This window comes from Elephantulus edwardii, unplaced genomic scaffold, assembly GCF_000299155.1.
Source record: "Elephantulus edwardii isolate Elephantulus edwardi_28Jun2011 unplaced genomic scaffold, EleEdw1.0 scaffold00579, whole genome shotgun sequence".
Lineage (NCBI taxonomy): Eukaryota > Metazoa > Chordata > Mammalia > Macroscelidea > Macroscelididae > Elephantulus > Elephantulus edwardii.
Window position 1 is genome coordinate 111,849 of NW_006400329.1, and position 12,323 is coordinate 124,171.

Consider the following 12,323-nt stretch of genomic DNA (forward strand, 5'->3'; position numbering starts at 1 on the left):
GAAAAGCAATAATATTCTGAGTAGAGGTTCTAATAGTGGCACAAATCAAGTTACAGAGGTAAGGTGGTTCCATTACCATCCTTACTCTAACTTAATTCTTTTTCTTTTTTTTTTTAATTTAAATTTGTTATTAATTTCAGTGAAAATTTACAGAGGCTTTGGATTTCCATTCATTCATTATTGTAGATACCACTGGTGTTTTTGAATAATTAAGTCAACTATTTGTGGTGCTGAAGAAGAGTCTTGAAAATACCATGAACCTCCAAGAAAACGAATAGGTCTGTCTTAGAGAGGGTGAAACCAAGTCTCTCCTTGGAGGCTAGGATTTTGAAGCTCTACTTCACTTACTTTGGGCATGTGGCCAAGAGAGATCATTCCTTGGAGACGGACCTCATGGTTGGAAGGGTGGATGAACAGCACAGGAAAGGAAGACCCCAGATGAGATGGATTGATACAGTAACTGGGGCAATGGGGGTTGGTGTGTTGGAACTGACTCATAGCTGACCTTTCAGCAGATTTTCAGAGGTTGTAAATCACATGAGAGTAGCTTGCCCATCTTTATCCCATGGAGCAGCTGGGGATTTGGACAGTTATTTGGACAGCTACTGGAAAAGAATCATATTTGTCCCCACACCCCCAAAAGGTAATCCAACTGAATGTGGAAATTATCACACGATATTACTAACATCACATGTAAGCAAAGCATTGCTGGAGATTAACCAGGAACAGTTAAAACAGTGCAGACAACTTTAGACAGAGAACTTCAAGCATGATTTCTAAGAGACTGGGGCACCAGGGATATCACTGATGATCTTAAGAAGGATCTTGGCAGAAAGCAGGGAATATCAGAAGGATGTCTATTTATGCTTTATTGACTATATACAGGCATTTGAGTATGTCAATCATAATAAATTGTGGATGACATTGTAAAGAATGGGAATCTCAGAACACTTAAATTGTGCTCATGGGAGACCTATTATATATATATATATATATTTAGACTTAAGAACCTATTGTCTGAATAGAGCAGTGAAACACTGCATAGTTTCAAATCAAGAAAGGTGTATGACTTGGGTCGCACCTCCCCATGCTCAAAGGGCATATTACTTTGAAGAGGGCACTTCTCAACCAAAAGGGAATAATGTGTTTCAGGTTAATAGTGAAAATACAGAGAGATATGCTCAGCCACCACCTTTACCCATATATAATGATCCTGAACTTTACGATAAACTGGCATCCTCAAGTGAGATAAACACGGAGAAGAGTGACACAGTTGCTGATATAGAAAGTGAACCAGTGGTAGAAAGCACAGAAATGAGGGGATGTATTCATTACTCAGTAGGTAAAAGATACATTTTGTAAAGTTGCCATCTCGCTGTCTTAGATTAATGGCTGACTAGACCATAGCTGTTTACTTTTGTCTGCCAGAATTAAGTTAATCTGATGTTCATGCTCACCTTTCTCTTAAAATAATTGTACAACTGACTTGTATAGACATTGTTCTTACTATAAACATGATTGTTGTTGTTGTTATGTGCCATCGAGTCGCTTGTGACTCCTAGAGACCTTATGTACAAAGCCATAAACTCTGCCTGTGTGAATCACACTGTCTCCGATACACCGATCCCGATTGCCCCAGTCACTGAATCAATCCACCTCCCAGAGGGCCTTCCCCTCTTGAGCTGTCTCTCCACCCTACCAAGCATGATGTTCCTCTCCAAGAACTGGTCTCTCCTTACAACACGTTCAAATTATGTTAGACGGAGCCTCAGAATCCTTGCCTCCAAGGAGCCACCCGGTTTAACCCTCACCAGGATGAATCTGTTTGTTTTCCTAGCAGTCCATGGTACCCTCAATACTTTTCTCCAGCACCACAGCTCAAAGGCATCAATTCTCCTTCTATCCTCCCTAGTTATTGTTCAACTCTGATGCACAACAAGTGATTGCAAAGACCATGGCCTATATCAGGCACACCTTAGTCTTCAGAGAGACACCATTGCTCTTCAGTACTTTGGAGAGGTCCTTAACAGCACTTTCCCATTGCAACATGTCTTTTAATTTCCTGGCTGCTGCTGTTGCCAAGAGTGTTGACTGTGGAGCCAAACAAACTAAAGCTATGAACAATCTCAATCTCTTCACCATCCATCCTGATGCTCCCAATTGGTCCAGTGGTGAGAATCTTTGTCTTCTTAACATTGAGCCTCAATCCATATTGAAGGCTGCAGTCTTTGACCCTCTGCAGCAAGCACTTTAAGTCCTCCTCAGTTTCAACAATCAGGGTTGTGTCATCTGCATAACACCGATTGTTGATAGATCTTCCACCAATCCTGACCCCATATTTCTCCTTATAGAGCCCAGCCTCCTGGATAATCTGTTCTGCATACAGATTGAAAAGGTATAGAGATAGGACACATTCCTTGTGCACTCCCTTGCCAATTTTGAACCATGCAGTATTTCCTTGCTCTGTTCTGATGACTGCCTCTTGGCCCAAGTATAGGTTTCGCATTAGCACGATCAAGTGTTCTGGGATTACCATTCTTCTCAGAGTCAGCCACAGTTTGTTATGATCCACATGGTCAAATGCTTTTGCATAGTCAATGAAACACATATAGACATTCCTCTGGTATTCCCTGCTTTCAGCTCAGATCCATCTAACATTAGCTACAATATCCCTAGTACCACGACCCCTTCTAAACCCAACCTGGACTCTGGCAGTTCTCTGCTCATGTGCTGTTCCAGTCGTGTTCAGACAATCTTCGTAGAATCTTGCTTGCATGTGAAATCAATGATAGTGTTCTGTAGTTTCCACACTCTATTGGGTCACCCTTCTTTGGAATGGGAACAAATATAGATCTCTTCCAGTCAGTTGACCAAGTGATTGTTCTCCAGATTTCTTGACATAACTTGGTGAGCACATCCAGGGCAGCACCTGTTAGCTTAAATATGTCAATTGATATACCATCTATTCCTGGGGCCTTATTTTTTATTTTAAATATAAATATTGCCCCAGATTGTTTTAACCTCAAGGAAATTAATAACAGCTTGTCAGAGACTTCTATGGAAGAAAGTGGTTTTTAGATACTACTGCTAGGTTGGGTATGGTAATAGATATATTTCAAAATAGCAAGTGGTGGTATACAGACAAAATTGTGATAATTTATGCAAAGACTGGCTCTAGATACTTTAAGGAGCACGATACAGAGATTGAAAAAAGTGGTTTTGTAAAATCTACACTGTGGTCTCTGTTTCTCCAAAGTGTCTGTGTTTTGTTCCTCATACTACATTGAGTGAAAAAGAACAAAGAAAATTGCAACAAATATTAAAATACCTTTCCTTGTTGGGTGAGTTTTCATTTTAGATGCCAATAAAACTTATATTTTGTTAAAAAATAAAAAAATAAAGATGTATATCAGGGCTGTAGCCTCTCTCCATACTTATTCAGTGTGTATGTTGACAGTGAGTCCTCCTGAGCCACAACAGACCCGTAGCTGACTCTCCAGTGTGTTTTCAGAGGCAGTTAATCAAATGGGAGGAGATTGCCCATCTTTCTCCCACAGAGCAACTGGTGAATTCAAGCTACGTGTATTTGGGATTGCAGTGCAACTTCTTACCACTAGGTCATCAGAGCTGCCCTTTAATGTGTATACAGAGCAAATGATTTGAAAAGCTGGAATCTATCAGGAAAAATATGACATCAGAATTGGAATGCGGTGCAAAAAACCCCTCATCAATTGTTTAAGGTAAACCTATAACACAACTTTGCTTGCCAAAATCAAGGAGGATCTGAGGTATTATTGAAGAAAGTAAAAGATTACAGCCTTCAATATGGATTACATCTTAATATTAAGAGAACAAAAATCCTTATGACCTAACTAATAGGCAATATGATAGAAAGAAGATTGATGAGGTTAAGGGTTTTATCTAATCACACAACCAATCCCTTGACAATAGCAGTCAGTATATTTAAAAAAAAAGATAGAACACAAAAAACACCATCTTGGGGAAGTCTGTCGTCAGGGACCTCTCCAGGGTGTTGAAGAGCAGTGTTGTTAGTGTGAAGATGCTTCATGTGCATCTGAAAGCTGGACATTGACTAAGGATGACAGTAGAAGAATTGATATCTGTGAGTTACAGTGTTTTAGAAAAGTGTTCTGAATATCCGTACATGGGCTACCAAAAGAATAAATATATTTTGGAGAAGGTCTTGCCAGGGTCCTCCTTAGAGGGAAGGATGGTGAAATGCCATTTTCTATATTTTGGGTATGTTGCTAGGAGAGACCAGTCCCTGGAGGAGGATAGCATGCTTAGAAAAGTGTAGAATAAGTGAAAGAGAGGAAGATTCTCAATGAGATATATTGACCCAGTGGCTAGAACAATGGGCCCAAGTACAGTAGGGATGGTTAGGATGGCACAAGATAGGACAGAGTTCAGGTCTGTTGTCCATAGAGTTGCTCTGAGTCATAGTCAATTCAATGGCACCTCACCTTTGGATTGAACAAGCTTTGGGATTATGACACAACTCTAGCTAGAGTCTAAATGTTAAGCTTTGGGTTTGTAACACAACTCCAGCTAGAGCGTAAATGTTAACATTCTATATTTCTTCATCACTTTAAACAAATATATTGCTATTAGCATGAATGTTAATGGGATATTTTCTTTTTTTTTTTTTAAACAGTTGGTGGCATCTACACTGTGATCCAGACAAAGGCCAGAACAACAGCAGACGAATGGGGAGACAATTATTTCCTGATTGGTCCCTACTTTGAGCAAAATATGAAGACTCAAGTGGAGCAGTGTGAGCCAGTAAACGAGGCTGTTAGGAAAGCAGTGGACACAATGAATCAGCATGGCTGCCAGGTAAAGGCTGTCCACCCTCACCTCTCTGGGACACTTCTATTAAACTTCTACAGGAAAAACTGACTGCCATTTACATCAACTGACAACAGGAGCAAAGCAGGCTTATAAGAAAGATGATGAATCTTGTTCTAAATAGATAGAATCTGAGGTAACTTGTAGGACTCAAACGGACGACTAGTAAAATAATCAGCTTGAAGATACAAGGTAGAGATGTGTTTGGGTAAGTTATAGAGATTTAAGTAGTAGCTGCAGACAAGGATGTCAGAAACATTACTCAGTGAAAAACTGAAGAGCAGAAATTTGGGACCAACACTGGAGAATGCCAACATGTTAGCGTACCTGCACTAAAAGAAACTTAAGACAACAAGTGTAGGCATAAAGGCAGTGATATAGAACTAAAGATCTTCACCTTCTCATCTCTGCAAACTAAATATGTTGCTTTATTTGGCAAAATGGACTTGGTAGATATAGTTCATGCCCTCGTGACATTAATCTGGAGGGCCCAATGAGGAGATAGAAGAGAACGTCAGAGAATTAAAAAAATGGAAGAAGGTGTTGGAGCAATGTACTATGAAAAGGGAGAAGGGGTGATAAGGCAAAGATTACAAGCTACCTCTGGAAGCTGGAAAAAGTTCTTCTGTAGAGAATGCAAAAGGAGACCAGCTCTTTTAATACCTTGATAAAACCTATTTCAGACTTCTGATCTTTAAGTCCATGATACTTGTATTATGTTAGGCACAAACCCTCACTCATTTGTTATCGAGTTGGAACTGACTTATAGCTGAGTTTTCTGGGGCCATAAATAGCACAGAAGGAGAGTGCTTCTTTTCTTCTGGGGAGTTGATGGATTCGAACCACCAGAGAGGTGTCACCTTTGAGTTATTAGCAAAGTTCCCTGAGGACTACACCACTGGAACTCCCCAAAGTACATGGTGATTTATTATAGCCACAAGGGGAACGAGCAAAACCAAACACATTGGCATGGAGTCAGCTCTGTCTTATTGTGACCCTCCATCAGGCTTCAGAGGCTTTAAATCCCTATTGGAAGAGACCACTCATCTTCTGTGACTTGAGACCGCCAACATTGCAGTTAGCAATTGAATGTTACACGCTATGCCAATAGGGCTCCTTCAAGAAGATTAATGATGTTGGATCATGGAAGAAGAGACTTTCAAGTATGCAGTCCATAGAGAGTTGCTCTGCTAAACCTAAAGAATGAATATTTCTAACTGTTTGAATAAAAAAAATGGTAGTCAATCTCCTGTGAGATTTACAGCCTCAGAAATCTAGTGGAGACTCAGTTATGAATTTGTTCTGACCCTATTGCAATAGGTTGAGTTGAGAAGTAGTTAAGTCAACAGAAGATTGAACTAAGCTTGAGTGGATTTAGCAATAGTCAGGCCATCTGTGACTTCAGTAAATACAATTTCAACAAAAAAACCCAAAACCTAACCCATTGCCACTAAGTCAATTCTGATTCATGACGATCCCAAAGGATGGAATAGAATTGTCCGAGAGGGTTTTCCAAGCTGTAAATTTTTATGGAAGCCATCTGTCTCACAAAAGGACTAATGACACTTGAACTGCCAGTCTTTTTTGTTAGCAGGTGGGCCCTTTAACCACTGTGTCAACTTCTCCCCATCCCCACTTTGTTTTCCTGAAGAGAAGGTTAAATTGCACTGCACTGGGTTGATAAATAAGTGAGAGATGAAAAGAAGATACAGAAGTTGGTTCTTGAATTTTTCTGTGAAGGTTGTAATCATACAGTTTTGAAAACTGGCATTTTTAAAAATAATAGATGACATTTAAGAAAATGCAAATGCCTTTAAAAGGGGACAGAGAGAGCTCTAGTGACACAGTCGATGGGAAGTTTCACTGCTAACCTAAAAGTGGTGCTGCTTCTTCTGTTTGAACCCACCAGTGGCTCTGAAGGAGAAAGGTGGGCAGTCTTCTCCGCTGGCATTTACTTACAGCCTCCCAAAACCCTATGGAGGGATAAGCTGTAAATTGATTCTGACTCATCAGCAACGCACTGCGTTTTTAAAACATACCTTGGCAATACCACAGTTCCACAGGGTAGCAATTTCCAGAGTAGCTCTATGTCACATAGACCTCTGGTTCTCCACTGCTATTGCCATGTCTCAATCTTGTTCTGTCTACATCTCACTCAAGAATCTCTGACCTTGAGGGCCATTCTCAGCATTCTCCCTTTCTTGGTGGTAGAAAAAATCTCCCTCTTCTGTCTCTAAGTTTTCTTGATTTAAACTTGATAGATTGCAATACTGGCCAATTCCCTCATTTAGCATTTGCATACCCTGTCTGCTTTGTGCCTCTTATCCATGTGGCGAAAGTAAAAACAAGTAATGGTCTAGGAAAACCACTTTGAACAATAAGCCCACAACCCTTTTAATGAAGGGCAAGGATTTGGTGAATTTAGATAAATAGATGCAACCCTATTCTACCATTACTCTCAAACAACATATGTACTCTATCATTAAGATTTGATACTGCACAATATGGCTCTGTATTCTTTTCACGCCAGGTACATTTTGGAAGATGGCTGATAGAAGGAAGTCCTTACGTGGTGCTGTTTGACATCGGCCATTCAGCCTGGAACCTGGACAGGTGGAAAGGTGACCTCTGGGAAGCTTGCAGCGTCGGCATCCCTTATCATGACCGAGAAGCTAATGACATGCTGATATTTGGATCTTTAACTGCCTGGTTCTTGAAAGAGGTAGAGTTTATTTTTTAGAAGCATAAAAGTAGCATAATTTCATTCAGTGAGCAGCAATCACCCCATAATTTTCTGATTAAATTTTGAGGTGAAGATGTTGTTGATTGTCCTTAAAGCATTTTAAAGTAACCTGAAAATTTTAAGTGTAGCATTTGAAAACCAAACCCATTGCCTTTGAATTGGTTGCAACTCAGCAATCCTTTATCAGGTTTTTAAGGCTGTAAAATCGTTATACAGTGAGACTGCCGACCTTTCTCCTAAGGGCTGTTGGAGGGTTTGGACCACTAACCTTACAATTAACAGTCAATTTATTGTACTGTGATCTCTTCCAGTGCATTATCATTGACAATTCATTACTCATTCAACAAATATTTATAAAGTGCCCAGGAGATCTTACTCGAACACCCCCCAATGTATATAGAAACAAACCTGATTCTTCACTAGAAAAAGGAATGCAAAAGATCTGGGCTGTATGAGCATGTCATTAAACGAAAAACATCCTTTCCACTTGCTAAATCTGCCTGCTTTCTATTTCCCACTGCCATTGAGTCAAATCTGACTCAAAGTGACCCTTCATAGTCCCCAGGGCTGTAAATCTTTCCTGAAGGGGATAATAACCTATCTTTTTATTACAACATAATTAGTGGATTTGAACTGTCAATAGTTTAGCAGTCCAATATGTGCAGTATGTCACCAGAGATCCTTGTTTTCTATTTAGATTTCTTTAAATTGTAATAAACTGTATAAGTATGGTAACTTTTCTAATGCTATGAGGCATGATAAAAAAGAAACGCTAACAACAACTTGTCTTAAAATAAAATTTTTTTTCCTTGATTCAGGTGACAGATCATGCAGACGGCAAACACGTCATTGCTCAATTTCATGAATGGCAGGCCGGAACTGGCCTGATCCTGTCCAGAGCCCGGAAACTTCCTATAGCCACAGTATTTACCACCCACGCCACCCTGCTGGGGAGGTACCTATGTGCAGCAAACATTGACTTCTACAATCACCTCGATAAGGTAAATAGTCCCTCCTCCCTCCCACATACTCAAGCTTGCTTTCTGATGCTTGAAGCTGAAAGATGAGATGTATTGATCTTTATCTTTCATCTGTCAACCAAGTGACAGAAATGCCCTTTTCATTAAATCAATATTCATGACTAAGCTTCCCCGGGGGTGACAAATAGCTCATATAGTTTAATTTTGTTGAGAGTATAGTAAATTAGACTTTATAGAGCTGAGAAACATAATTTCTGACCTTCTTTGGAGCTGAGAAACATAATTTCTGACCTTCTTTGGAGCAATCAATCATTTTTTTCCATTGAAGCAAGATAAATTTATACAAAAAAAAAAAAAAACAAACAAAAAACAGAACTGCCCTATAGGGTCTGGTGTCAAGGTCATTGTTGTTATTGTTATGTGCTGTTATGTGTTGTTAGTGTTATTCGACTCATAGAAACCCTATGCCCAACAGAGCTAAACCCTCCTCTATCCTGTGCCAATATCACTATCTCAGACACACATACCTCCATTACCCTCCTCACTGAATCAATCCACCTCATAGAGGGTCTTCCCCTTCTGCGCGGTCCCTCCACCCTCCCAAGAATGACTTCCTTCTCCAAGGACTGGTTCCTCCTTGCAACATGTCCAAAGTATGTCGGACAAACCTTCAGAATCCTTGCCTCCAAAAAAGAGGCCTGGTTTAACCCTCTCTAGGTTGAACCTGTTTGTTTTCTTAGCAATCCATGATATATTCAATACTTTTCTCCAACACCACAGCTCAAAGACATCCATTCTCCTTCTATCCTCCATAGTCATTATCCAGCTTTCTGACACATAACAAATCAAGTGATTGCAAAGACCATGACCTGTATCAGGCACACCTTACTCTACAGAGTGGCACCATTGCTTTTCAGTACTTTAGAGAGGTCCGTAACAGCAGACTTTCCCATCGCAATACATCTTTTAATTTCCTGGCTGCTGGTGCCAAGAGTGTTGACTATGGAGTCAAGCAAACTAAAGCTGTGAACAATTTCAATCTCTTCACCATCCATCCTGATGCTGCCAATTGGCCCAGTGGTGAGAATCTTTGTTTTCTTGATATTAAGCCTCAATGCATATTGAAAGCTACAGTCCATAACCTTCTGCAGCAAGCACTTTAGGTCCTCCTCAGTTTCAGGAAGCAGAGTTGTGTCATCTCTATAACACAGATTGTTGATGAATCTTCCTTCAATCCTGATGCCACACTTCTCATACAGCCCAGCCTCTCAAATAACCTGTTCTGCATATAGGTTGAAAAGTTATGGAGATAGGACATATCCCTGATGTACACCCTTTCCAATTTTGAACCATGAAATATTTCCTTTCTCTGTTCTGATGACTGCCTCCTGGTCCAAGTATAGGTTTTGCATTAGCATGATCAAGTGTTCTGGGATTCACATTCTTCTCAGAGTCAGCTAAAATTTGTTGTGATCTACACAGTCAAATGCCTTTGCATAATCAATGAAATACAGATAGACGTTCCTCTGGTACTCCTCTCACATTACTACAAAATCTCTATTATTGTGACCCCTTTTAAGACCAGCTTTCACTTCTGGCAGTTCTCTGTTGATGTTCCACATTAGCTGGAATTAAAGGCAGTGAGTTTGAGGTTTTGCTATTGGTAACTCAGTAACTGTGTCATTAACACTCCTCTCTCAGTAATTGCTTCCTTTTAAAAGTCTTTAAGAATATAGAACATAATGCACACCCATGTTTATTGTGGCTTTTTTCACAATAGCAAGGAGTTGAAAACAACCTAAGTGTCCATCAACAAATGAATGGATAGAGAAGCTGTGGTATATTCACACAGTGGAATACTATGCTGCATTGAAAAACAAGGAACTCATTCAATATTATTCAAAATGGGTGACCCTAGAGGACATTATGCTGAGTGAAGTATCTCAGTCACAAAAGGACAAATACTGCATGGTGCCACTGTTGTAAAACAAGACTGACATCAGGGTTGGGGGGAGACGGAGAAAGATAGGTTCAATAATATATACTGCATTGAAAGAGATGAGGGAGAAAACTTTTTAAAAGGGATATGTGCTTAGGTATTTTTGTCATGACAGGTGTCTAGAGCGAAGGCTACATGGTGAAGTGGGCCTTGGGGGAGGGATTGTAAAACAATGAAAGAATTTTTCTTTTACTTTTCCAAGAGGGTAGTGTACTAGGGGGGAGGGTTGGGAGGGGAGAAAAGTGCAACAATGCATGAATGGAAATTAAAAAAAAAAAAGAGAATCATTCTGATAAAGTGACTAAGGTAGAAATATATTTGTAGGTGTGAAAATGTTACCATTCCAGAACTAATTCCATGAAAAGCAGCATGAAAGTACTCCACTCAGAGAAGCATTCATTCATGTATCCTATTTGTTGAAAGAATGAAATACATCTTAAGTGAGTTTTGCCCTGATTTTATAAGTGGTGAAAGGGGGGGGGGAAATATTCTCATGTCTGGTTAAAAAAAAATACAGAGCATAGTTTCTCCCTCGTGTTTTCTGAGGAAGAATGCCACAATTATACCCATTCTGAAATAAAAAGAGACACATTGCACTCACAATCCTTCCATTTCTATCTAAAAGAAGCAGACTTTTTTTTAATGCTAGTTTGTTTACAAAATTCGGACACATTGTTTTCAAGAATAGAATCTTCCAAAAAGCAGACTTTTCCATTTTCCGACACAAGGACACAAGGATTGTTTTTCTGTCTAGGTGGTATAGCACTTGTCTGTGCATTGCTCTACAGAGGTAACTTGTGGTTGCTGTGATGCTGAACACCGTGACACTGATGGGCCAAATGTGATAATGACTACCCATGGTGGACAGTATTTGCTGGAGCTTCCCGATTAAAACAAGCCTGGAAGCAGGAGTGGCATCCACTTCCAAAATGGCTTGGCTCCCAAAACTCTATGAACAGTGCTCAGGCCTTTCGTTCACAGGGTCGTTATGAATCGTCTGTGACTCAACAGCACCTAACAACAACAACAACAGAAGGATATATCTTTGTTATCCTATAAATCTAGCTTGAAAACAATGTTTTCCAAAATACAATTTATGTGAGTGGAATGATGCTGAAATATTGAACTTATAGACCTTTTCACTCATAAGTCAATTCATATTTTGCTCCTAAGTCAATAATGGCACAATTTTATAGTTACAAAAACTTTTGATTTATACTATGGCTGTTTATAAATTAATTTTTCTTGAAATTTTACTAGTTTCAAGGTTTAACCATTTTTAAAAGGACTCATAGTTAAAATGGGCTGTGTTGATTATTGTGCTGGTGGCTGATAATAAGTTCAAATAGCAAAAATTATTTTCTTGGCCAAATCCCATTTCTCCTTTTTCTCTCAAAAAGGGGGAAACCTCTTGATTTTTAATAGGTATGCCTTAATTAAAAATATTTTTAATATCTCAAAATTAAAATGAGATTTGTTAAAATGTAAATCTTTTTGACCCATGAAGTTAAGTTTAAAAAAAGTAAATGGAAAAGTTTTATTATATTAAAAGGTTAGATACTCTCGGCCCCCAGCTCGGGGCGAGCTACCCTCGGCCTTCTGCCTAGGGTGAGCCATCGCGGCCCTCTGCCTGGGGTGGGCTGCCCTCGGCCCTCTGCCCGGGGCAAGCCGTCATGGCCTTCTGCCTGGGGCGGGCTGCGCTTGGCCCCCGGCTCGGGGCGAACCGTCGTGG

General features: G+C 39.8%; 1 protein-coding gene across 1 annotated transcript in view; it reads left to right on the forward strand.

The window, feature by feature from the left end:
* The window catches only part of GYS2 (glycogen synthase 2 (liver)), a 71,790-nt gene that overhangs the window by 10,338 nt on the left and 49,129 nt on the right, over window positions 1-12,323 (forward strand). The window contains exons 2-4 of the mRNA XM_006903352.1: window positions 4,676-4,857; window positions 7,400-7,591; window positions 8,431-8,613. Coding sequence (XP_006903414.1) covers window positions 4,676-4,857; window positions 7,400-7,591; window positions 8,431-8,613 — 557 coding nt within the window. The remainder of the gene's footprint in view (window positions 1-4,675; window positions 4,858-7,399; window positions 7,592-8,430; window positions 8,614-12,323) is intronic.